The sequence below is a fragment of the Corvus hawaiiensis genome, chromosome 3 (genome assembly GCF_020740725.1).
Source record: "Corvus hawaiiensis isolate bCorHaw1 chromosome 3, bCorHaw1.pri.cur, whole genome shotgun sequence".
NCBI lineage: Eukaryota > Metazoa > Chordata > Aves > Passeriformes > Corvidae > Corvus > Corvus hawaiiensis.
In genome coordinates, this window is record NC_063215.1 from 60,512,595 (window position 1) to 60,540,402 (window position 27,808).

Sequence of the window (27,808 nt, forward strand, 5' to 3'; positions counted from 1 at the left end):
ACTGTATTTTTATTTCACTAGAGACCAGCAATCTGGAAAGCTGATGCGTGGCTGAAGTAGATGCTGAGAAGTAGATAATGGAGTTTCATAAATGGAATTTGTCCCTCCTCTTTCACAACATAATATTTTTAATCTAATTTTGCATATGAACAACTGGAAAGATAACATGACCTCAGTGGAATATCAAACATGGAAAAGAACAGAGAGTCACTAACAGAAGACACAGGGAACAAAATACTTGCGAAGGTAGCCTACTGAGGTGTTGTGGATAGTGATATAGCCTCCAACTAATAAAAATACCAGTTGCCATGCATTGAAAGTGGGTAGGTTTTTAAAATTAATATTATTATAACCATGTCTTGTATTGCTATCATGTCAAATCATCACCATGTTTCCACACATGTCATCCTCCCATGGTAAGATTCACCTCTATTTCTCCCCTTCAGAGTTCAAATTAAACCACTCTCACTTCTACAGAACATCACTGCATGCTGCCACCACAAGGAGACAGAGAAAGGCAGAGATATACCAGTCTCTGTGCCCAAGATAAATCCCGTAAGAAGTGGTTGTAAAAAACTATGGGATGTCTGCATAGGGATTCTAGTAAATAATCTCAACTATCTACTTTGTTGATAGCAAAGTAGCAAAAAAATGTTTAGCCCTTCCCAACACTTTATTGTCTCAGAAACACCATTCATTAGTGATGTTTCTGTGTTATAAATTATTATCCCTATGTAAATTCCATATAGAATATTAATAAGTAATTCTGAAAAGAAATCTAACAAATCAGTTGAGGAGCTGGCAAAATCTCTGAAGGAGTTCTTGGCTCAGTTCCACGCTCAGCTTTAAGGAGCAAAATGCCCATTTTTACTCTTCATAAATTATCCACAAAATATCCCATCTTTCCTCTTCTCACGCATTTCTTTCTCCTCTGGAGAAAGGACCCAGGAGAGCATCTAACTCATCTAACTCAGTGGGCACCAGAAAGGTATTTTTGCCAATAAATAACCAACAGGAACACAAAGGACAACAGTTCTCTCCAGCAACATGCTTCTAGGCAAAACTGCACTGGGCAGTGAAGTGGAACAGGAAGGAAAAAGTACAGTAAATCATCTTAGAAGTAACATTAGTTTCAATGCCAAAAACTGGTTGACTTCACATTTTTCTACATATTTTAATCTAGCACTGCATAAAGGCTTTGTGTAGTATAAACCACCCAATTTTAACTTCACGTCTATAGCTCATGCATCTTTGCGTGCAAAGTGACTCTCAAACAAGCTGCAAAATAAAACTGAGTTAGAAAGGTTGCTAAAAATAGTAATTTTCAAGCATTTGCAAAATTTGCAAGGTCTAATAGGTGTCAGTTTTGCCTCTGGGAACAGACAACTCAAACAAACAAAAACCACAAGCCCAAAAGGAAAACAATTGCAATAACTCGTTCAGGTTACATCTCTTGATGCCTTACCTTTCTTGGAAATGTCAACCAGCTCCTGGAGGATTCGATGTCAAGGCCAGCAGAAGGCTCTATAAGTGACACAGTAAGTACCACTTGCCTTGATATTTAAGCATTTTGCCTTATGCCCTCTCAGCTGAACTGGGTATGGGCAGTCCAAGGACACACTAAGTTGGCTCTCCCCATGTCACTGTTCACCTGATAAGTGTGTTGTATTTTACCTGCTGTTCATTCAGCTTCCTTTGTATCTCCTCAGAGTCACAAGTTTCATAGACGATAGGTTTGGACAGCTCTGATTCAATGTGGGCAAGCCAAGATCTCAGGCTGCTCATGTTTTTATCCAGCTGCTGCACTGCAACAAGGGTTTCCTTCAACTTCTTTACCCTGTAAAGAAAAAGAAATGGCAGTATTAAGTACACCCTGAAGAAAATTTTTCACGGTATGCGTTGCAGGAAGTTTCCAGAGAAACTTCACTTAGATGGCAAGTTCTGTTGTAAAGTCTTCCTTTATTATGTAACAGAAGTATATTACATGTGCATGGAGTCTGCACTCATAGCTGCTGGTTGAGAAACACTGGGTGCTTACTAATGCCACACAACATTTCCAAAGCTTCTGTACCTTAATCAGTTGACTTTAGTATTTGTTAAGAAAAGTTTTCTGTTTTTTTTTTTTTTTTAAAGAGCTCACACACTTCAAACCCCCAAAACAATCTAAGCAATTTAGTTGTGTATTTGACTAATAGATGACAACTGTTCTTAGAGTACAAATAACTTATCCATGTACTGGTGAGGGAGTGCATTAAGTGAACAGGCCTTTTTCACACCCATGAAAACACTGAAGTATGTATCACAAAAGGTTTGGGTTGGAAGGGATCTTTAAAAGTCATCCAGTCCACCTGCTCTGCAATGAGCAGGGACATCTTCAGCTAGATCAGGTTGTTTAGAGCCTATCCAGCCTAAACCCTGAACATTCCTAGGGATAGGGCACCATCTGGGCAACCTCTCTGGGCAACCTGTTCCAGGGTGAAGACTTGTCCTTGAATAAATAAGTTTCAGAGCAAGAAGCCCAGCTGAGAACTTGGGGAGAATTCTTGAATCCCAAGGGCTGCTTTAAGTTGGTGTTATCGGACTATTTCAGGTTTAAACAGATTAAATTGGAATGGAACTGCACAGTGATTCCTAACTAGTATTTTTCTTGGAATCCTGACCCTGGAAGATCAATGACCAGGAAAAACTATAGATTTCCATTTGTTTGTTTGTGGTTTTTTGGTTTTTTGAATCAAGAGAGCACTAAGCTTAGAGAGTGAATAAATTCAACTAAACTTTCATCCTATCTCAATAATTTTTCCTTCGATCTGTTTGAACTGCAAAATTGTCCTTCAGTAATTCTCTCTTTCCTATCCCCATGTTTCATAGCATACATTATTAGTGGATTCTGAATTTTTTTCTAAGCTCTTTTTCCCTGTTTGTGTGGTACCAAATACCAGTCTTGAGTAATGTTCCCTTTTATGCTCCTACTGCTCTTCTACTTAAGTGTTTCAATATCAGAAAGGTTTAAAAGATGTGTGCAGTTGGGAATAGATTGACTAAATTGGGTTGAAAAATACAAGATTGCCAGATTTGTTAAAGACACAAAATGCCATCTGACCATCCTATAATTCAAAATAAGCAATTCACATTTTTTTCCACAATACTAACCAGCAAATTTATCAAGTGTTTCCATACTGAAAGTCGTAGTTGAAGCTGACCATAAGGAGACTCACAGAAATATTAATGTCATCTTAAAAAAAAGGTTAAATCATTCCAATTTTCATCTCTTTATAGCCCTCTTGTTAGCTCACAGATGGTTAAACTGTGGTTTTTTATTGCTAAAACCCCTTAAGAACAGTTCAAATACAGCTTCCTTGCCAGAGTCTCATGACCCACTGCTGTAGGGTTGTGATCTGAAAAAAAACCCCACCTAGTACCTGGGAAAAAATATGGGCAATCTGAAAATCTGTCCACAATGGGACTGAAGTCAACACAATTATGCTGAAAGACTGCCTCAGTCCCCATCATGAGGCTATCTCAAAACACAGCTATGTATTTAGGCTTGAGGAGACAGCAGGAGAACACCCACTGTCTGAGGGCACCATCTCCTTGTCACCTATGGTTCGACATACAGCGTTTTGTGGGTTTGAACCAATGGGAACAATGAGTCATGTCAGTCCTGTGGAGAAGCAGTGTCACTTGATCATCTGCAAGACCAAACTGTGGACCAGGATTTTTTTGTTTGCAATTGCGTGCTACTCTAATCTCTGTGCTGGATTTTCATTTACATTTTGCCTGCAACAACTATAAAGGGTCCATCACTTAGAAAGTGCCCTCTGCCTCAGGCAAACTTCACAGGAGTACATCCCTGCCTGAGCATAAAAAATAGCCTGGGCCAACTACCACTATTTTCAGTCACATGATCTAAGATGCTCCAGAGAAAGAAAGAAAAACAGCATGACATACCAAACCCAAACCCTACAACTTCCTTCCTGTCCCCCCACTACATCTACCTCTAACACTGCTCTTTTTTGTTGTACTGAGTTTAACACAACAGGTTCTTTGCCCCTGGTACAAATAGAAACAAATAAACAAGTGCTTACTGGAGTCTGCTGGGATTACTTTTATTTTGACTGAACTGCAATACAGTGTTGTGTCTCCAGCTACTCTGAAAACATATCTGCGATCAAATAATAGATGCAGTCCATCATGTCTGAGAGCTTTCCTTCTGAACTTCAGCAAGCAAAGTTGCCTGTGCTCTAAAAGCTCTGCTTAAGAGACAAAGGTCAAATTCTAGATCAAGCATGTGGGATCCCTAGCCAAGACGTTTTGAGATTGCATTTGCAAGATTATGTTTAAAATGTTAATTATTCCAATAATCATTTCATGCTTCTGTTGCAGCACTAGGCAGCACAGTAACTGCACGTGTTCCTGGGAAAGACTTGGTATAACTTCTCTCCTTCATAAAGAAAATTCTGCACTGAAATCAATGGGTTGGAACCATTACACAGTTGGCTTAAAGGTTTTTTTTTTTCATAAAACACACTCCCCAGTCTTGTTACATTTTAAAAATACCTAAGACTCTCAGAAAGGAAAATACTGCAGAATTCAATTGTTTTTATGGTTTACTGATGAAAAATTGTCTAACAATTTGAATGGGCTTATGATACTTATGTTTCCATGTTCCACTTAATGTGCCTCAATTTCCCCAAGAAAGCAATAACTTTAGATTGTCTATTAATAATGTCTATTATTCTGCATTAGGCAAAGCCAGTGGGAGAAAAACTTGGAGCTAAAATTAAGCACAGATACATTTAATTCAACTAGTCCTAAAGTGGAAAGCCTTAGATTCCACTTAAATCTAAACAGGAACAATCCTGTAAGTACATACAAATGCATCATATAGAAGTCATAGCTACTGCATTAGTCATTTAGACAGCTGCTTACTAATATTAAACTTTAAAAGCAGCATGAAAAAACTCAGAACATGCTGGCTAAGTCTGTACAATAGATAGCAGAAAGCAGAAAAGGTGTTTTTTAAAACAAATACCTACTTGGAATAGAAGACAAGTTTTAAGAAACACTCTTTGAAATAGTGAAAAATGTTGCACTATTAAAATCAGCTTTGAAAAGATCAGTTTAAAAATAATCTTTTTCTGAGTAAAACCAAATTTATTTTCCAAAGCACAATAGTACTGTGCAGTAGGACACCAGTAAAGCCAGTTGTAGTTACCACTCCAATCAGTTTGCTCTTTCAAAGACTGCATTTCTAGAATTCTCAACAACAGCTAAATTTCTAGAAGATAATGTGAAAAGGGAAAAAGAGAAGCTGAATTAAAAATCCAAGATGATGTAGGCTGAGTTCAAGTATTACATGCAGTTACAAAACAGTTGTTAATATGAACAGACAGACAGGCTTTGATAAGTTAAGTCTGAAGTACTTTCTTTACAGCTTCTTTCCTTCTCTGCCTTTTGCTTGCAGTCACACCCCTTTGATGACACAAACACCAAGTAGACAGTCTGTTTATTCTCATTTGTGTACATGCTCTCATATTTAAAAACAGCAGTAAAATCAGTCCACAGTTTCTCTCAGACAGCTAAGAGATTTTACTAGTTCTAAGTTTCCATCACTATCAAAAAATTATTCCAGGATCCAAAGGTACTAGCTGTAAAACAAAGTATGCTGTTACCACTGTCAACTGCTTTTAAACTGAGCAGAAAACAGTAATTTCTAGCTACAGTACTGATCTCTACATATCAATATTTCAGTTAGTTTTCCAGCAAGCCAAAACTTCAGAAAGAATAGTATCAATCAAAAGCAAACAAAAATAGCTGCCTGCCTTGTGATATCACAGTTACAGTCTGGGAGGTCTGAATCCACACTGCTGTCCTCCGCCATCCTCACAGCATGCAAGTCTTCCACCACAACCATGAAATTTTCCAGTATTAAAAAGAAGAACTTCCACTCCCAAAGCCTGCAAACACTGTTCTTTTGGCGGGGGGAGGCAAGGGGACACACTTTGCTGGGGAGTACTGTACAGAAAATGTTTCACAGCAAACAAATGTTACCAGCCGTTGCTTGATAACATGACACTGGATGGTGACAAGTGGTCATGTTTCTAAATAAAACCTGCATTCATCAGCATGTGCCAGATTTGATCTCCAGGAATGTGGACTGTGAGTGGTAAGGGAAAGGATGAAAACACTCACAAAGCCTTCTTTGCAAAGCCTGAGCAGTTGCAGCAGTAGCACTGCCTCCCAGCTGTAAACAACGGCAACTTTTTTTCAGGAGGCTGACATATCAGAAAAATTAATCTGAAAGGATTCAATGTTCTAGAAGGGAACAAACAGAAGTCTCTGATGCAGAGACACAACTACCTTTCTGCAGCTGTCACTTCTGTAGTTACAGACCTCCTCTGAATGGAGGGGCAATTAAAAGGAATGGGCAAGGGAACAGAATGTGACAGACAGAAAGAAAGAAAGAATGCAGGAAAGCAAGCAAGCAAGAAAGCAAGGAAGAAAGCAAGATGCTTTTACAGGTGACTGGAGAAGTTTCACCACACAGTATAAAAATCAACAGGTAAAGATTCAGACTGGACATGTATTACCATAATATATTACTGAAGCATTTTCACACAGCACTTGCTATTACTTCACAGCTCTAGGAAACAAACCACTGAGAAAAATGCTCCAGGCAAGAGATTACTGCAGCACTGCAGAAAAGTCTGCAGGCTCTAATAATTTATTAATACTGTCAGGCATCCAGAATGTGAAAAGATGTACTTTCTTCTCAATATGAGGACAACTAATCTGCCTTTACTAGATGAATGAAGCCAAAACCATGTTATATGATACATTCTAAATTCCAAAATATCTTAACAGGAACATATGTCAATATATAAGAACATATTCTAAAGGGCCTCTGGGGCCTTCTAAAAATTATCTTGGGGGATGCCAACCCTTTTGTCCATTTGCAATTAGACATCAATACAAGCATTTTGTACATACATTAATTAATCAACAACTTGGGTTTTATTGATTTCCAGCCTAAGATACAGCTGAACTAGTTTTTCATAGCCTAGCTTCACACCTTTCCACAATTTATTTCCAAATGTCAGCTAATTTGCAGAGTATTTTTCACTTCAGTGAGCACTGAAATGTAAAGATTTATATGTTTAATTGCATACAATAATGTTGAGCATGCCAGTTGAGAAGGGTAAGCTGAAATGATCGGGAAATAAAAGTAAATAATATTTTACATACATTAGTTTAGAACTAGGACTTGACACTTCATGATAACAGAATGAGAGGGCTTAAGTGTGTAACATTGCATCTTATGTCTGCCAACCCATGAATGATACAAAATCCTAAACATTCACCTCTCCTATAGTGGGGACTAATCTGTAATACTAAATAGACAAGATAGATAATTTAAAGATGTGTTTTGCAATTTCTGAATGCAATCCTCTTTTGATAGAAACTTCCTGAAGGTATTATCTGAACATTTCCCTGAGTAAGCATTTGAAAAGACTAACATAAAAATATATCAAATATACTTCAAGTTCAACAACTTGTATCACATCCTCTGAAACCAAGCAGGCTCCTTGATGGTAATGCAACACTTCCTGACTTAATTGGTCTGTAAGAAATATATGGTGCTCATTACTTTAAAATGAACTACTACTATTAAAGGAGCTGGAGCCACTGGAATGCTTCTGTTTACATAAAATTTACTGCTTCCATGCTAACAGATTTCAGAGCAAGAATGCAGTAAAACCATCTGAAAAAAGAACACACAAAAAAAGACGATGAAACTAAACAAACCCTTTTGCTGCTAACAGGACTAAAGTATTACTAATGCATATGTTCTTACATCAAAGAAATGTGAATTATAAAGTATATGAGCTATTTATGCAATTCACGAAGTGTAAAATTCTGAGAAAATTGTTGCTGGTAATGAAAGAGAGGCTGTAGCACAGCTCAACAGAAAGTGTTGAAACAAATAAATAATTTTCTTTACATATCAAACAACAATCCTGTATTTTTTTAAGTTCTGAAAATTGCTGTTACACTTTTGAGCTTGGATAAAAAGAGCCTTTAAGCCCAGTGTGCATACATCTACCTGCAGTTACTTTTCTCCATCTGTGAAAAAAATGATCTGGGAGGAAACCTAAGACTTACTTTTGGACCAGCTCTTCTTGAAATCCCAAGCTACAAAGGCACTGTTTTGATTCCTCTGTCAAGAAATTTCTAGAAAAAACTACATTTGCATCCAGTTTTAAGCACCATGTAGAGTAAGATGCTTCTAGAGGAAGGCTCACTAAACCTGATTGCAACTGATCCTATATTGTAGAAACGTTGAACTGTTAAGTTTGGAAAGGAGCTTTAAGATTAAGTCCAACTGTTAATCTTCCACCATCACCATAGTATCATAATGAAGCTTTTAAATGACTCTTCTTGAAGAAATGTTGTCCTGTACCATAAAGTAAAACAGGAAAGTGATTTTCACAGAAATGTGTTGATGTTTAAGAATGAATTTATTTCAGAATGTATGATGAAAAGGCAGACAATAAAGGATTTTAAATGCATGACACCCAGCATATTAATTTGTCCCACTTAAAACTTAGAAACAAAACAACTGTCTTACCTGGCTGCAATAAGATCTAGAAGATGCTGCCACCTGTCATTGATCTTGCCAAGTTTGTACTCAATCTCTGATGCCTTACTCTCATGGCTGGCTTTAGCAAGTCTCTCTCCCATTTGCTGAAGCTGGATTTTGTTTTTCTGGGCTACAGCAATTTCCTCTTGATAATCCTAGACAGTAAAGTGCAACCAGAAGACAAGGTACTTATTCTAAATATACTGTACTCTGCACTACTAAAGAAATGGTGCAAAAATATAAGTGAATGTTGTTTTTTCAGTTGATTGGTACAGTGGAGTGACCACCTCATATATTTGATGGATAAACAAAAACAACTACCAGAAGAATGAAAAAAACCACCCAACACAAACCAAAACACAATGCTTTCTATAAATATGTCTGCTATAGTTTAACTCATTACAGGCAATTCTGATTGGACACTTAATAAAGCACTCAGACGCCTCTGACTTTGCATTCACTTAATTTTCTGTCATTCTGGGAGGTCCTGTCTCAAGACAGACAGGAAAAGTCTGCATAACGAGAGAACATAAACACCGAAACACATCAGGGTAAGGAAAAGCCTTAATTTCAGCTCATTCACAAACAAGTAAACAGTTAAATAAGAGTATGTAAGTGTACACTGTACCTTTTTAAGTTTCTCAATCATTTCTTCTATGAGGATGTCACCATTTTGAGACACCTTACTTTCCATTTGCGTCAGCCATTCACAGAGCTCCTTGTTCTTCTCACTGAAGACAGCCCACTCATTCAGTCTCTCGCTAACTTGTTGTCGACGCAAGGAGACCTTAAACCATTTACAAAGAGTAAATGAAACCAAAACAGTAAATACATTTAAAACATGCTTAAAACACTTTGTGCCTCAATGTGAGTTCCTCTAGCCTTGAAAAAGTGTTGCAACCACTTACTTGCCATTAAAACAAACTGGAGTTGTACAGCAAAAATTTGTGTGAATGTGAGTTCAGGGGTAAGCACTGATCTCAGATTTCCTGTCAGCTACATCCTATGCACAGAGAGAGGCACCCAAGCATTAAGCTCAGCAGTCTGTCAATATCTGGTTTCATAATGTCTATAACCTGAAATTTTCATTAGAAGATAAAACCAGTATTTTCTTACAATTCTTGCTCACTTACAACATTTTATAAAATATATTAGTTTATTTTTAGTCTAAGAGATTGAATTAGAAAGAAAATTAAAAATTCTTCACCAAAGCATAAAAAAAAAAAAGATGCAGACATAGTACAGGCCAAAGTCCAAAAGTCTGTGTAATTTGTGCACGAGCACATGAGTACAAACCTAAATCCAAGACACACTGTAGTTTGCAAAAGTAATTTTTTACTTGAGTACCAATATACTCATTTCATAGACAACTGTCTCCTGTGGATAGGCATGACACCTCGAGAGATTCCAAAACACTGAGGTGTGCCTTGACAGGAAAGATTAGGCATGACACATCAAACAAGCAAATGCTGCAGTTAATACAGAAGGAAGGAAAACACTGATGTGTTTAAGAAACAGCTATAACTGTGGTACCATCTCAGAATGCAAACAGTAACAGACCAAGACGGACACTGAAATCAAAATAGCAGCACAGACTGAGCAGCAAAGTCATCTCTGCAGTTTCAGATACTGGTACAACTACTTATTTCCTCTCCACTGTGATCTGGGTTATTTCTGACTTTATATCACAATTTCAGCTGAAAAGGTGAAGCTCTTTCACAAATGAAAGTGACATGCTTTTTAACTACTGTGTTAGGTTCAACAGGGGCATACACGTGATCTTGCATTTCCTGTTTGCGGTTCTGAACTTGATGACAGCTTTCCGGAAATAAGCAGCAGTTGAACGAAGGCTTGCACTAGGTTACATCCTGAAACACTCAGCATGCTCAAAACTAAGATAAAACTTCCTTACTTGGCTCCTTCTTCTACCATAAACATACATGCAGCGACTGTATCATAATTTAGATGTATCTACATTGGTTCATTCAAATGCAACTAACTCAAAACTTGATCTGTGCTGGTAACTGTGAAGCATTTTTCCTACTTTGGGGGTGTTTTTGAAACCTTCACAGATAGTTTACAAGAGGTAACTATTTCAAGTTAGCCCCATTGTATCTGGACTGCAATCTCTACTGAACTACAGAAATGACATCAGGATAATCTGAAAAGCTGGGTAAGGAAGACTCCACTGCCTGGAGTGCAAATCAGAGGTCAGAAGCACACTAATAGTGTGATGTGCCTGACAAAACTAAACAATACTCCTCAGCTCATTTTGGAGGCAAGAAAGTTACCCTCAGACTAAAAGAAATGCAGACACCAAGGTCTGAAGAAGGCAACGCTGTCAGTAGAACTGAAGGTACAATCAAGCAATGTTGAGTGGGGAGGGGACATCCTTTCCAAGCACAGATCTTCCACCAAAGCAAAGTGTAACTGTTATTATTTCCGTGGTTTTTTCCCAGCCAGCCATGCCAAGTCCCACAGCTCACAGTGTGATTTTTTTTTGTTGATTTTTCACGGCTGTTTAAATATGACCTCACAGCCATTATAAAGTTCAAGAGATCTAGAAACACTAGCAGTAACTAAAGGAGTATTTCAGTGAATGTCTCTTCTGACTCAGAAAGAATTCACTTTTGAATTTAGGGATGTCTACATGGATCTTTTATAAAAGCTGCCACTTGGATTCAGTTTTTCTCCCAACACTTTTGTAGCCTGCATACTGCTCCCAACACTGCTCAGTGCTGTACTTGCCTGGTGGCACAGCTCCTCCCACTGCCTGTGCAGGAGTTCTATTCGCTCACTGAGGATTGAGATATCATCTGCACTGATATATACAGACAGGGTCTCCTTCAGCAGGGAGAGGTGTGCAAGGTCATCTGTCCATCCTTCAACAGCATTCTCTAACTCCTTAAAAGAAGAACACAAGGAAAAAGGACCAGTTTGATAACAAATAATAATTTGAGTATGCTGATGAAACAGACAAGCGGTGTTACCCACTGATTTAAGTCATATCTGAGCAGACCCACCATGCCAAGCAGACTGTTTCAGCCCCATTTAAAAGAAAAAGAAAACATCAACTCCAAATGTACCAATATTTTCAGACTTATGATGGTATTATCTCCCCAGTACAGAATGATACATAAGAAGTTGCAAACTAAGGTACTACTCAACTCGCCAAAGTTCAAAGGTATCTGGGAAGTTCAAGTACTGGTTTGGACACTCTATATTGAAAATATTTTCAAGTTGTATTCCACTTCTAAAATGCAAATAATATAGCCTAAAAGTGTTGTTTTAAATCCCCCATGGTCACTTCAGCTCAAATAAAAAAGCACTACACAGGAAGTTTAGATACCATGAGTTTAAATTTGAGGTTAGAATTTCTATAATAAAAACACACAAATACACAGCCCTTCTACAGTATTTTTCAGACCCTGTTCTGGTATCCTTCCATCAGATCTGCATTTACTCTGCAGGATTTGCATTATGGTGAGATCACTCTGGTATTATGGTGTCCATGTGTTATATGGATAGTTTCTTGCCTGGTTTGCATAGTCAGTAATATGAAGCCAATTAACAACAGAAGAGGTTACTGCACAAAGGCAGGCAAAGAAGAGATGACAATCAACAGAGAAGAAGTGCTTTACCTTGCAACGAATCTGTTCTGCATGCAACTCGTCATGGTGATCCGGCAATGGCTGAGAAAGCTTTTTTTTGAATGATCGTAGCTTCTCCAGGGAGTCTCCTATGCCCTTTTCACATTTTTCCCAGTCCTGAAAGCAGAATGTTTATTAGACTTCAGTTCTAATCTATGTTATACTTACATCAGTTGATTTGCCTAGAAATAACATGCCCTGAAATCTCCCTCTAAATGGTACTTCAAGTCTCAGATCTTGAGTCCTGTGTAGAACTGTGTTGAATTTTTTGTGTGTAGGTCTCTGTTAGTAGAAATACACAAGGTCTTCTGTTATTAATACGCTGTCTAGATCCAACTCCATCCTTTCAGGAAAGTCTCTCCCTGGCAAAATTAATTTTCCACTTCCTTTATTGAATGTCTGCACTACTATTCTTTGACAAGAGCTTCATCCAGGTGCATTAATCGCTGGGAAAAAAAAAGTGGGTGGGGAAACTGAAAATTTAGGGCAGACTGAAGTTTGTGTAGTATCTTCTTTAAATCAGGATTCTAGCAGCTACACCCTGCTTTAGTGCTTGTATACTTTCCAAAATTTTTTAATGTATCCAATGCAATCAAACCATGTCAAGTGACAGTATGGTTTTACCTGCCTCACCTGCTTGTTAAAGCCTTATAGTAAGATAGAAGGACCATAATAATGATAACCCAAAAAGAATGGCAGTTGTATGATACCAGAAAATACAAAACTTGTACTGAAACTTGCATTGTATTGAAACGAAGTCTTCTGTTTCAAGATATTCTCCTTCTACCACTGCCTTTGTACTTCTCTCCTTCCTTTTCTCCCAATCTATGCCAGTATTTCATGATCATCTTGAGGAAGAACTACCCATATCAAATAATATGGGTGACATATAGCGTGACAATAGTCTGGCATGTTCTTAACACTCTTGCCCTGCTCCAGCACGGGGTCCCTCCCATAGGAGAGAATCCTCCATGAACTTCTCCATGAGTACTTTCTACAGGCTGCAGTTCTTCACAAACTGCTCTAGAGAGACTCCCTTCCACGGATTCCTTCCAGACCCCCAGGAACAGACTGCTCCAACAAGGGTCTGGCACGGGGTCAGAGGTTCTGCCAGCAAAACTGTTCTAGTGTGGGCTTTCCATGGGGTCACAGCTTCCTTTGGGTATCCACTTGCTCTGGTCCGCCCATGGGCTGCAGGTGCATCTCTGATTCCCTATGGACCTCCATGGGCTGTGGGTGGATATCTGCTCCACTGTAGAGCTCTGTGTCTCTACCATGAGCTGGATGATAATCTTGCTCTGGCTGCCGGAGCACCTCCTCGCCCTCCTTCACTGACCTTGGTGTCCGCAAAGTTGCTGCTGTCACACTGTCTCACTCCTCTCTCTGGATGCAATTGCTCCTGCACAGTAATTTTTTTTTTTTTTTAATCTTCTTAATTCTGTTATCCCACCATCACAGTTGGGCTCAGCTGTGGTCAGCAGTGGGTCCAACACGGAGCCAGCTAGCACTGGCTCCATCAAACACAGGAGAAGCTACTGGCAGCTTCTCACAGAAGTCATCCCTGCAGCTTCCCCCTAGAAACACTTTGCCACTCAAACTCAATACAAATATGTATAAAAATTAAACAAAATTGTACAAAATAAAAGAAATTTTTGCTCTATTTTGAAAATAGGAGTGGTATGAATATATTTTATTGGCAGTATTCTGGAAATATCAGTTAAAATATATCAACTGATGGGCAAGCCTGTTGTGAAGTGTTACCACTCCCAGTTTCAGAGGTGGTGAAGGGAAATTGTTAATTCATGTACTGCATGTGCAGTTCCTGTATTTGTGTTTGTCCCTTGAGAATGCTTTCCTTCACCAGGGTTCACAGTAAGAAAGCACAAACTTGCTGAAGAAGTACAGAAGAAATTGCACACTTACTTTTAGCAACAAAGCAAGCTGTTTCTTTTGTTGCTCCAGTTGAGTGCTAACTATCTTCCAGCGCTCCTGGATTTCAGTAAGCTCTGCCTGCAGGACTGCCTCAGCTTCACTGTCAGCAGAGAGCAGCAGTTGTTTCCCAGCTTCCACTGTGAGGATGTAACTCCCTTGCTGCCTTAAGAGAACTTTCTCTTTAAGCTGAAAATATTAATAGTTTTCTGTCAGCTTTGTCTTTTTAATTACAATTAACAATTCAGTAATTCACTCTCAAGCCCATACTTTAACTGGTTGCATACCCTGTCTTACGCATGAACTACGGCCCAAATGCTTTACCTTAACATTTTCACAATCATTTATTGCAGCAGACATTTATAAAATTCCTCAAAGGAGATAAAGACATGAAAGACTTCTTTCTCCCCACTAATGTCAGTGTCTCAATTGCTCTTAAAGAGAAAGAGTTCCTCTCGAGCTGTTATGTTTATAAGGGTTATTATCATTATATCCACCTTCCAGCTAAAAAGCTCGAAGACACCAAGCTGCTCACATGTATCTATACTGTTATCTATAATATATCTATATTAACAGTATCTATACTGTTAACCTCACATGAAGATGGACACTCAAGGAATCCTTGTTATCTAGTATACATTCCTCAAACAGGTCATCACTATCTTTTCAAGACCGTTTCAGTGTGACACTGGCTGAAAGCAAAAACAGAAGCAAACACGGCTTGTGAGGAGGGCCCAGTAAGTTCTCTATTTCGTGTTCTTTATGCACTCCAACTTTGCTTCCATCATGCTACTGCTTCTGATGTTACACCAGTTCCAAACAAGAACTGGCAGAGCAGACAGGCTGAACCTAAGACATTTAAAACAATGTTTTAAATGGTGAAGACAGTAAAAAAGGCAGGGATTTTTTTCCTTTTTCTTCACACACACTGGGCATACCTGCACTTCATCCAGCAGCACTCTTGCTTGCTGCAGTGGGATAGGAATGCTGCCCAGTTCAGTCACTGGCTGACAGGACATCTCCAGCAGCCACTTGCGCAGCTTATCCGCCATCTCCCTGTAGCGCTGCCACTGCTGAATCCGGCTGTCAATGATCCCCCTCATCTGCTGTGCCCGGCGAATTACTCCTTGCCACTGATTACTCAGAAGAGTCAGATTCAGATTAAATTCATCCCTATTACAAATAGATTAATAAAAATACATAGTAACCTTCATACTTCGATATATTTGCTTCATGAAATAATCTGAAGGGAAAAGGCACACAGAAAAGGTGTCTGTCTGTCAGTTAAAAGACATTAAGAGAAAAGCACTGAAGTCTCATGAAGGCTGTCTGAGGCTAAGAACTTCACACTTCAAGTACCGGGAGAATTAAAGGGATCCAATAATTGAGACTGTAAAACCCCAAACCTTTAATGTACAAGACTCTTCTACCATCTTCCCAGAAATACACAAAGAAAACCCACAGGTTTTGCCAGTTTGGATTAGTCAAATTCACAGTAAATCATGGAGATTTCACAATTCACCCCCAGATTTACTACTGAGTTCAAAGCAGGAGTAAGATACACATAGCATTAATAAAATTCTCATATTCCAATAAACAGTTCATCTTAGTACCACGATAACCTTAGCAAAGTCAGTGTATATGCACAAGTGTGAAACCATTGGTGTTCCACTGATTCTCATTCATTTGACCACAAGTTTTTAAAATAAAATCCTAGGTAACAATGAATTCCTACTACATCACATTAAGGCTGCAGGTGTTCTTAAATGGCAGTAGGGAATCCTCCTGGTAGAGGCAAATCCCCAGGTGGCATAAATCAAATGAAATCCATTAAATGTGTCAGTGCAGGCTCCTTTGGTGAAAGCGACATTTTGAAAATACATTGAAACAGATATGTATGGAGCGCGCTTGATATTCCAAGACAAATCTTTGTCAGAGAAGCAGCCTCAGAAGGTTTTTGTATTCCCAAACGCATTCACATACCCCATAGCATTCTAATGAACACTGTCTTAAGATCTGGCTAATTAACAGCTTAACCACAGCAGTAGTAACTTCCACTTCAGGAGAGCATGATCTGAACACTGCCATCTGCCACCTCCTCTGTTAGGAAGTCTCCCACTAGCCTAAGTATTACTTCACATAACCAGCAGCAGCAACAATACAGCAATGTCTACCTGTCATCCACCTGTCCTTGTTCTAGGAGGTGCTGCCCATCAGAGATAATTGAATGCAAAATCTGCTGGCGGCTGAACATCTCTGCCTGGAATAGCTGTTGTACAGGAGACAAGGATGTTAAAATAAGATCTTACATTTTAATTCTGTCTGTATGCACTGATAAAAATGAATTTTTATATATTTAATCTCATGTCAGATTAATTCAATGGGAGTTTTGTCATGACCTTAGTAGAAACATATTGAAAACTCTCATTTTAGATTTACTTGCTGCTTCTAGTAATTAATATTAGTTCCTCAACACCAATATTATAAAGATAAATTATATCAACAGGATCTAGGTTTTATGTTTCTGAGTACAGTTGTATTATTGACATCATAATTTACAATGAAATTTACAACAAAATCCAGATAAGGTATTTTTCGCTTGTAAAAAGAAAGGGCACTTTTTATTTTCTGACACGTTGAAGAATTTTATAATCTTTTGCCTTGTTACACAGACCGTGTGTGAGAGTGTTATATAAACTTTTAATACACTTTTACATTGCCAATAGAACTTTAAAAGAAATAGACTATAAATTTTCTATAAAAGAAATGTATAGGAGCTAGAAATCAATTTTCCATTTTTTCCACATTTTCATATTCATTTTCCTCACAAATAATAATAGCATAATAAACTTCCACAATATTTTTAAAACCCTCTTATTACTTAAATGTAACTTAAGACAAAAAATTACCTAATTACTACCTAAGCAAACATAACTCAAGTGTATATACTAATTAAATTTATTTTTAAAAACAGCTTTTCTTTTAGTAATGAACTATGTCTCTACGTAAGGTTCTTCAGGAATATTTTTATGTTCATGAAGGCGCACTCAGGCACACACTGGACCCACTCTGTGCTCAAAAGGTTTACTGAGAGATTGGAAGAAAAAGTAAACTGGTATGAAGCTTTGGATTTTTCTTCTTTAGTTAGTGATGGTATTTGCAGTTGACAGAAGTTCACCCTTGCCTGAACTAAGAGGCACTATTCTCCAAGTCTAGACCACTCTTGTTATATGGCCTCCTGCCAGCTCAAATCGTGATAGTAACAATCCCTGCATCTGCACCTGCCAGCAAAACACCCACTGGCACCTGCACACTTAAACCTCTCAAGCACATTGCGTGTAGTTTAGGACTTCTAGACGATGCAGTAATTTTTCAAAATGAGATTTGCCTCTCTGAATCACTGAGTTAACTCTGAAAATTCTACTCAGGTCATAAATTTTCCCATAGAAAGAAAGAATGTTGTCTGGTTTCTTCACAGAAATATTTGATACTGTTCTTTGAATACCCTGGCACTTATCATTGACTGAGCCTGAATCAGAAGGAAACTGAACACTATTATTATCACATGAATGAAGCCACAAGTGTGGCACTGAGAATTTCAGAAAGCTGAGCAAAAAGGCAGAAATTTTACATCTATTTTTGTCAAGTTACGGGACATGAGGCACAGAAGGCAACAGCATCTACCAGCACTTTTGAAAGATTGAGACTAAACAACACAACTGGTTGCAACTTGTTAAACAACTCCCCCTGCCCAAAGACCCAACCATCCCCCTCCCCTAAAAAACCCCCTCAAAAACCTGAAAAAACCCCAAAACTAAAAACCAGCAAAACCAATTCCTCCAAAAGGGAAAATTTTAATACTTTTTTAGGAGGACAGGTGAAATAAAAGCTTATAGAACATGAGGAACTCTGCTTAGAGCAGATGTATTCAAGCCCTACACAAAAGTAGAGATATTTCGGTCACCATCCACTTCCTTTCCATATTTACACTCTGTACATAAGAGGGATACCCCATTACCTGGGACTACTTGTCACCCAAATTTATTCTCATATGTAGATCACCATGAATCACAGAAATAGGTATTCAAAGGAGGAGGAAAGGAGGGCAAGCATTGAAATGGACAACACCAGCACACAGTAAAAAATTCGGTAATTGAGTTGGCAAGGAACTTCCTTCCCCTTCCCCTGCCAGCATTTTTCAAGCACTTGTCTCAGTGAATTCCCACTGCATGGGAGTCTCAAGCACTGTGCCATGTACTGGAGAACCATGCAAGAGTGATTATGAGATTGTCTTGGCAGACTGATGCAGATGTCAGTGTTAGCACATGATGTCTGTAAAAGCTATCACCGCCACCTTGTAAACTTCACCAGGAAGATATTTCTAAATAAGGCCACTGAGGTGGTTGGGGTCTTCTTTGGGTAAAAACCAGCAAAGTTATGAGTCACTGGAAAGGCAATAACAGAGCTGGAAGCATTTCAATATCCATCCTGGGAATTCAGGTGGACAGAACATTTTCTCATTATTTTCAAAAATACAAAGCAAAACAATGTGGAAATGCACCTCAAGAAGTTGAGATTAGACCCTTTCAGCCACAAGGAGTGGAAAGAAAAATTTTTGTGACTATCAGGAAGCACTGAAAAGGACACTTTGTAATGAATACATTTTGATTATAAAAAAAGCCAAAAATAAGACTTAAAAAAAAAAAAAAATCAGGTTTCTTTTTTTAGGATGAACTGCAGTATTTAGAAGACCAGATATTAATTATCTTATTCTGAGATGACTTCACAGTTGCAAAAAAAGGGCTTAAACAGAGTGTCCAAGTAACATTCATCTGCTCAGATCAAGGTTTCAGGAGAGAATTAAGCTGAGATCTCAAGACAAACAAATGCAAGAAGATTGCCCTAACTCCCTTCAAAAAATTACAGCTATGACTAGACACAACAACAATAGGAAATTATCCACTTAGTAAAAATTTCTGGACATTCAAATCTCAAAGACCTGAGATGTTTAAACTTACAAAGAGACTGTCCAGTTAATGCTGGCAGCAATGAAAGGAAATTAAATGGATGACATTTGTGAAAGCAAAGGCAGTTAGATGCTAAAGCAAACGTACGCTAAAAATGGTTGTGAATTACTTTTTGCTATCAGACACTCATTCAAACACTATGCTGTGAGATATAAGGCAAGAGAAGGGGAAGGACATAACTCTTCCTGTAATCTGGCCTGAGTCTAGGGGAAGGTCAGCTGAAAAAGTTGTGGGAACTGAAACTACTGCAGCCACATGGGAGCTCTGGTATGAAAATTGACTTCTTTTACTTGATCTTTACCAGGATTCTTGGCAGTAACAATATGGGTGGAGAAAAAATGTGCACCACTTTGACTTCACAGAAGAATCATAAACTCTGAATCTAGTACTAGTAAAAACTCTGAATCAGTTTTTCCCTGCAGCAAAAGCTGTGCTAGTTCTTGATTTGTTACAAACAGACAAACGACTCCAGCATGCAGCAAAGACCAATTCAGTTTGTTCTCCAAGGAAATGTTATCAAATGGAGGTGCCATGGTGAGTCATATAACATGGTAACTGACAAAAAACTCTTAACATGTTCTATGCTATATGCATTGATAATTTAGTAACAAATAAACAAAATCAGAATAGATATTTTCTCCAGTTATGACTGAAGACAAAGAGCCAAATGGCATGAGAATTGTTAGGTATTTGCAGGAGCTTTGGTTTCCTTGGTACAAACCAGACTGAAGTAGACTAAATGTAGGGGATGCACTCATAGGCATAGTGACGCATTATGCACAAACACAGACACTCACATCCTCCTCCACACTGGCTACTGTTGACATATTTGCATGCTTTTGTTTTTAACAGAAGGTGCACACCAATACAATTCAAGGCATGCTACTGTATCATTCAAAAAAAGAATGTGCATTCCTTCTATGTATAAATAGTATGTGTTTTAGCTATGTATAAATATAGATGATTACTTGCCTCGTGTTCCCTCTGTTGCTCTAAAAGCCTTTGGTAGTTTCCTGAAACCTCTACTGCCAACTTCTGCTCAGTCTGAACTAATAAATCCATCCAAGTTCCACATTTCTCCAAGAAGGTCTGCTGCTGCAGCAAGAAAGACTGCAGCTTACTGAAAGAAAGGAAGAAAGATGGATTCAGGTAACTCCAAATCAGATGGTAACACCTTTCCCACTTAGCTGCCTCATTCAGTTTATTTAGCCAATACTTGGAAAAGAAGCAGTCCTACTCGTTTCAAATTACGGTAATTTGTGCCAAAACCTACTTCTCAGCTCAATGGCTTTGCTCTTTACTTTTAAGTACACCAAAAAAAAGGAACTTTGGTTAATAAAATATCTGAAACATTTTCTATATTCTGCAAAAGGTATACTTTCTAACTTGTAATTGAAGAAAACTGTGTAACAATCTTTATTTATCCCCACCTGAATCTCTCTGTAGTCTGAGATGAGATCAGAGACCAATGTCTGTTCAGGTTCTGCATCCTTTTGATTTCTTTGTCATTCAGAGGAAGCCTGTAACCCAGCTCATTAAGACGGTCCAAATCTGGGGCCATGCTGCTGAACTTCAGCATTTGACTCTGCAACAAACAATAAAAGTAATAACTGGGAAGTTCAGGAATTACATTATTATTGACTTCAAAATTATGAACTAACACTCATTTAAATTTAGAACGGCCTTGGTTGCCACCAAGTGGTCAGCAATCTCTATGCCAGGAAAAAATTGCATTTCCAGTTTTCATCTTCTGGTTCCAGACCAGGAGAAGTTCATGTTTAAATGTGTGCAGAGAAGTATACTCAAATTGCACTGAAGTGTTTTGCTGAATGGGGGATTTACAGTTCAGAGCTGCAGAAGTAGGCTGGTGTTCGAAGCCATACATTTTTACTGTCAAAATAAATGAGCTTTATTCCTTGCTCCTTAGCCTGAATTCTAGGCTGGAAAATTCCCACTGAAATTATTCAACTTTTTATTTCTAGGTTTTTGTTTTACAGTACAGAAATACTCAATTCACTACATAAGGAAAATGCTCTGCTTTTTATCATGTCCAAAGTGGAATTCTGTCTATAGTTAATCTTGATAGAAAAAGAATGGAAGATTAAAATGACAAAAACAGCCTACATGACAAAGTTCAGCAACTTCTTGTCATGGCCACTGAAAGGAGGAGAGGGAAAAAAGAAGCCCCACAAAAAGAAGTGTGCAAGACCTCAAATGGAGATGACAGTACAAAGTATGAATGCTTCTTCAGTATATCAAGATACTCAAAATGTATGAATTACTTCATACCTAAATGAGATACCACTGAGACAGGAATTAATAAATTCAAAAAAGTTGTGAGAAAACAAGATGAAGGAAATCTCCAAAAACTGTTGAAGTTTCCATTCCCATTTTTATCCGTTATTAATTTTACTCTGGAAAAGTTTGACTGTCCTTTTCAACTTTACTCAGGGACAACGTAACAATCATTCCTTGTCTGCCATCAAACTTCCAAGTTCTCAGTATTACACTTTTCATGAGTGATAGTCCTTTACCACATATAGAATGCATGTGTGGTATCTGTGCATACCCTGTACTACAAATAACAGAGGAAAAACCCCAGCACTTCCTGTGTTTATTAGTCACCTTGAGTTGCTCCATTCTACTCTGTATTGCCAAGACATCAGATGAGTGACTGGGATCCTGTTCTTTCAATGTTTCTTCTGCTTCTGTTATCCAGGTCTCCAGGACTTCCAGGCTCTTGGCAAAGGTTTGATAGTCCAGGGCTCCAGCCTTGAATACAAAAGGATCCACAGTTTTGGTTTTGCAGCCTCCTTACTGACATTACACTCCTGGTTATTCTCATTACAGATTTGCTAACAGTTGAATTGGCTAGTAGCAATTGTAACTGCTGCTTTGCTTGCAGACTGTGGAATAAGTTTGACTTTTTTTTTAGGTTAGAAGAGGATTTTTGATCATGGGAAAGGCAACATTTCAGCAAAGTGCTTATCTCCTTATAACCTTTTCTAACTTTCTTTTATGAAAGTAACTCCCCTGTTTAATTTACTGCCAGCAGAGATGACTAGTCACTCTATTGCAATTTTAAATTAAGAACTTTTCCTGTGTTTTGTCTTCTCACAGCACAGTGATACTATAAGCACATCTCAGACACTTCTGGATTTCTTGGGTAAATCCTCTTTTCTCTCAAACAGAAGCTGCTACCTTTGTGGCTTTTTCAACCTAATAGTTTCCTATGGAATACATTCTTCCACTCCTTTTTTGCTCTTCAGTCCCTGGTGACACAAGCAATTTGGCAACCTCTATTAAATAGGCTTTGACACAAATGGTAGGCATCAGTTTGATCACTGACACTAATAGGAACCACAAAAATCAATTCCACACAATATTCCGAATCTCTCGTTTCTTTTACTGTTAAAGAAACAGGTGGGAAAAGTGGTTGTCTTCAGGGGAGCAGTAGCTGTGGATACAGTCGTTAGCACTACTGTTGCGTGCAGAAAGCCTGGCCACCCTGGCATTCCAGACATTTTCCTGCATGAGATTTGGTATCCTCTTCCCAGAATTTGGACCTTCTTCCAAAGTCTCTTTCCTGGACTTCAGCATATTTTCTACTCTCAGCTTTGGCTTCCAGGGAAGTCTAGGAAAGGCTGATGAACAGGTAACACTACCCTCTTTTCCCAGGCAGATTTAGCTAATTTATATCTTTTCAGGTACCACAGGACGATCACATTTGAGGACTGTTAACACTGTCTGCATACCTGAAGTGCAGCCTGTTGCTTGCGGAGCGCCTGCTCTAGGCTTGACAGATTCTGGTTCAGAGAGAGATGATCAGACTGTATGGCTGCTGCTGCTGAAGCCTCCACCTGGCGTTTTAGCTCCTCCCCCAGTTCTTGAAGAATAACCAGTGACTCCTGGGCTGTTTTCAAATCTGTGAGTACATCCTGTGGCATCACATTGAATAAGGACATGAATAGTTAACATGACACTCTGATTTAATCCCCTGATTTAAAGGAAGAATGAAATGACTGAACTCAAGCACTGTAAGGAAAACTTCTATTTACTACTGCATTTCAATATTAAAGTTTCCAGTTACACTCTGTATGAGTCAAAAAATAAAAAGATACGTCAAAGAACCTGTACAGAAAGGAACAGAAAAAAGACACTGCTCAGCTACCTTTGAGCAAGCCTGAGTTGTTGATGAGACAGTAACTGCTGAAAGAAATCCTTTGAATTTACTGACATGATAGTCCTAAGCAGTGGCAGCCCTCACTGTGAATTGATTCAAGTGTAGATCTCCCTTTTCTTCCTGCTATGATTTACCAGGAGGGCTGAAAAAATAACTTTGTTAAATAGCCTAACACAATGGTTAAAGAATGGGACATCAGGAAATAAATTATTTGAACCGAACAATTTGAATTGCCAGTCCATGGTGCCTGACCATGGCAGCAAATGCTCTGAAAAATCATGAACATGTTTATTTTTTAACACTAACATGTTTATTTTTCTCACTGTAATTATTTTGCTTGCATTGAGATAATTAATATTTTATTTTTTTGGTCAATGACACTTAACATTAACTTAAGCTCAAAAGAACCAAAATGTAAGCACAGAGAGAAGACAAACTACTCTGCTTGTATCGTGAGATAAAATCTTGAAAAAGGAAGAATATCAAGGTTTCAGAGTGAATAGTGTCCTTCCATAATGAAGTATAAAGACATCTCCATCATTCTGAAAATGTGAATGGTCTTGATTGGTGGGAATACAGTCGAAGGATTTTGTGTTTCTTTCTATTATAAGGAACTCAGAAGACTTGGTAGAGATGCTTTCCCAAGCAAGAATACCTTCATTAAGCAGGGACTTAAGGCTGAATCAAATGATATAATTTATGCACCTTCTCCAGAGAGAAGACTTTAGATACCAGCTTCTGAAACAACACCACAGCAACTAATGGAGGGATCAAAATTTAGAGACACTCATGAGATTTGGGTAGCAGATGTAAAGCTGTCTCTCCTGTGCCTAAGCTGCATCAGTAAAATGAAAGATGTTAATATAGAAGATTCTATTCTAAAATACCAACTATAGAGTTTAGTAATGGAGAGCCTCTTGAGATGTTTTTTTAGCCCCCAGAGCTGAGAAAAGCTGCAAAGCTTAACTGAACATACATTACAGTCCCGAATCCAAGTAGTAACTTCATCATCAGCAATGTCTTTGCTGGTTGCAGTCTTCAGGAGTTCATTGGTCTGGTCTTCTCGCTGATGGACTGTGGAAGAGCACTGCTGGTAGCAGTCCTTGTACCTCTGCCACAGCTGGAGCAGGGCCCTGCTGGCACGCAGCCGCTCCGCAATCTCCTGCAGGAGGTTGTTCCACCTGGTGAAGAGACTGCATGAGTGATCGAAGCCTGGGAGTCCACAACAACTATATGTGTCCCTCTTCCTCTCTGCTGTTTCCCATGGCCTCTTGACTTTTAAAAAATTTGGTAATAATCAAGATCCAGACATTTGATAACAAAAATACCAAACCAACAAATATGCTGGCAGGCTGTTCTGACCTGTCACAATGTGTCTGATCTGTGCTACATCTTGGATGCTGTTTATTAATGATTGTGATCAGAGCTGCAGCACCCTTTTTGAAGTGAATCTCCTGCTATTTCCACTTAGTACCCTCAGCCTCACAGAGCATCCGTGACCAACCATGCACTGCCAATAGCAGATTCCTGTGAGGACCTAAGAGGCCCAGAACATATGTAAACAAGACACCATTTTTTCTCCTGCAATTTCCTCCCAAACTCTGACACAGAGGGTTTAAGTCATAAAGCTCTTTGTAACTCACTTGTAAAATACTCCCAGACATATTAAAAATCTTTATATTTATATTATCCAATTAAATAAGCAATTTCCCTTTGAATTATTTCTTATAATAATCCCCCATTGAATTTTTTGCTCTAATAGCAGCCAAGAACACATACATTCTCAAATGTGCTGGCAGTTATCAAACTGCCTAATTGTTTCCTTACCAAAGAAAACCACAATATTTCTCAATTATTACTGTATGATGAAAAAGCAAAGGTTCTGAAGCAAAAATTCTGTCAGCCGTCACTGAAATGGTTAAATTCTACAGTATCTTTTTTGAAATGGGGCTAAATAATCCCTCCCCCCACTTCCAGTTTCTAGGACAGGACTGAACAGAGACTAAAATAAATTTGGCATGACTGTTTTCAAAAAAATTTCCAGCTTTTCACAAAACTATCTTTTTCCTTTTGGATCCTCTCTTCCTGGATCTGCTCTGAGTAAACCCTTTTACTGGTTCTTGCCTGAATTTAAAGCTCAGGAATCTGTTTGCCAAGGTACTGGTGAGGAGCTCAGATCTTCCCGCCTATCATGCTCTTCCTACAACTAGAAATAATAACCTAAAATTTGGGGAACCTGATGCAAACCACTGAACCACTGCAAACAAAATTTTCAGACACAATTCTCAAATTTCAAGTGCAGTATTATTTTCCAGCATGGTATTTATGAATCTTGGTTGGCAGTCAAGCATAGAGCAAAACTACTGACGGTAATGTCCAAATGCTCATTGGAGAAGGTATTTCTTTTATGGTTAACAGTAAATGAGAGTTTTACTCCAGTCCTTGGCAAAAGGAATAACAGTGCCCTGTTCCAACAAACCCCTCATGACCTCAGGAACTTAAAATAATAAAATATAAGAAAAATAGAGATAATGGAAAACTGGGTAGTGGATAAATACAGATTTGCTACTGAAATGAAAGTTTAACACAGACATTTTCTACCTCATATTCACTTCTTTCAAAGTGTTGGTAAGTGTTTCAGTCACAGGTGGGTGACATTCTTTCAACAATTCATTTGTCACAGAACCAAATTTCTGTAAGCTGCTCTCTTGTTTTTCCAATTGATCTTGTAGGCTCTAAAGTAGAATAATAACAAAACAAAACCATGAGTTATTAAAGTTCCATGATGTAGAAACATTTCAAAATAGTATGTATCAATTGCATTAGATTATGAATGAAAACTTGATTTCATGTGTTTCATATAAATAGAAGGTTGTTTAATATAAATATTGTTCTTAGATAATTTGATTTTATATAAAATTTAGCAAAAAGTAAATTCTAATCTTGTATTTTTGCAAAATGTAAAAATACTGTAAAAGAAATTATTCTAAACAAGTACTTTTGTACAGAATGAGTAAGCACATGGACTGATTCAGACTTAAAAAATTAACAGATGGAAGAAAACTAACTATATAACATTTTCCTGTTTAGAACAAGATGAAAAAGTAATAACATAAAGCAAGCCATATTCTGAAAATAAGGTTCTTGCTCTTTCAGTTACCATCCTGATGTATGTCTGTCAGTCTAGTGGTTTGTGTCAGTGTAGTTTGGTTTGGCTTGCTAACCTATGACATTCTGGGAAGTGTGCTTTGTCCAGCGGAGGGGAGTGAGGCTGATGACCTCTCTTATGAGGAAAGGCTGAGGGAGCTGGGCCTGATCAGCTTCAAGAACAGATAACTGAGAGGAGACCTCACTATTGTACAGAAATATCTAAAGGCAGGAGGGAGTGCCAAGAAAATGGAGCCAGGCTCTTCTGGTGGTGCCCAGCAATGGGACAAGAGGCAATGGGCAGAAACTGATGCATAGGAAATTCCACCAGGACACAAGGAAGAATTTCCTTACTGTGCACGTGACCGTACACTGGAACAGGTTGCCCAGAGAGGCTGTGGAGTCTCCCTCACTGGAGACATTCAAGAACCCTCTGGACACAATCCTGCGCCATGTGCTCCTGACAACCCTGCCTGAGCAGGGAGGTTGGGCCAGATGATCCACTGTGGCCCCTCCAACCTTACCCACTCTGTGGCTCAGTGAAAATGCTCTTTTGTCCTTTAATTTAAATATTTTTAATGCATGTTATTGCAGTTTGAACAGCCCAGTAAATCTCAGGCTGAGTTTATATTCACAATCAGCAAAAAAGCAATTTTCTGCACCTATTGTTTTACTGACTCCTTCTCTTTAATGTGCAAAAAAATTAAAACTTAGAAGAATAGCTGTAAGGTCCATGATTAGAGTGTCTTTAAATCTTGGTTTTAGAAGTGCTGTCTATGCTTAGGTAATTTGGCTTTATATATTTCTGGACTTCAAATCACAAAACTATTTAAATTATAATGTAAATCTAAATTTTCTGGTAAATACTAACAGAAGAACAGAGTAAGAACAACAGAAGTTCTTTTACTTTGGGCATCTGGAAATGTCTGTATAATTATTTTTGATTTCAAAGATTAAAATTTTGGTTGAAATAAAAGGTCTTTCTATGTAATAGAACAATAATTGGAATATTTTTATTTAATTAATGTATTTCTGTTAATATTAATTTTTAATTTTATAAAAGGAATCACTTTGTATTTCATGCTTTTTTTACAGAGGTAAATTACTTGAACATGTGAGTATCTCAGCTACTGGAACATTATTTTTTTGATCATCAATCTACTGCGAGGTTGGAGGGGGCTAAAAATGTGATCTCAACATGTGCCTGTAACTCCGAAGCCTTATGAAGTAG

The 27,808-nt window shown here is 38.2% G+C and overlaps 1 protein-coding gene across 22 annotated transcripts in view; it reads right to left on the reverse strand.

Annotated features, from left to right (window-relative positions):
- SYNE1 (spectrin repeat containing nuclear envelope protein 1) overlaps positions 1 to 27,808 on the reverse strand; it is a 294,642-nt gene that overhangs the window by 28,302 nt on the left and 238,532 nt on the right. For 20 of the 22 annotated variants that reach the window (XM_048296782.1, XM_048296801.1, XM_048296802.1 and 17 more), the window contains 14 exons: positions 26,032 to 26,165; positions 24,407 to 24,611; positions 23,003 to 23,185; positions 21,873 to 22,019; positions 20,678 to 20,832; positions 20,220 to 20,367; positions 16,395 to 16,489; positions 15,159 to 15,393; positions 14,215 to 14,409; positions 12,283 to 12,408; positions 11,390 to 11,545; positions 9,270 to 9,428; positions 8,630 to 8,796; positions 1,675 to 1,837 (listed from right to left, as the gene is read on the reverse strand). In XM_048296782.1, the coding sequence (XP_048152739.1) occupies positions 1,675 to 1,837; positions 8,630 to 8,796; positions 9,270 to 9,428; positions 11,390 to 11,545; positions 12,283 to 12,408; positions 14,215 to 14,409; positions 15,159 to 15,393; positions 16,395 to 16,489; positions 20,220 to 20,367; positions 20,678 to 20,832; positions 21,873 to 22,019; positions 23,003 to 23,185; positions 24,407 to 24,611; positions 26,032 to 26,165 (2,268 nt within the window). Of the gene's footprint in view, positions 1 to 1,674; positions 1,838 to 8,629; positions 8,797 to 9,269; positions 9,429 to 11,389; positions 11,546 to 12,282; positions 12,409 to 14,214; positions 14,410 to 15,158; positions 15,394 to 16,394; positions 16,490 to 20,219; positions 20,368 to 20,677; positions 20,833 to 21,872; positions 22,020 to 23,002; positions 23,186 to 24,406; positions 24,612 to 26,031; positions 26,166 to 27,808 lie in introns of those variants that run through there. The other 2 variants (XM_048296800.1, XM_048296798.1) reach the window with 2 other exon arrangements.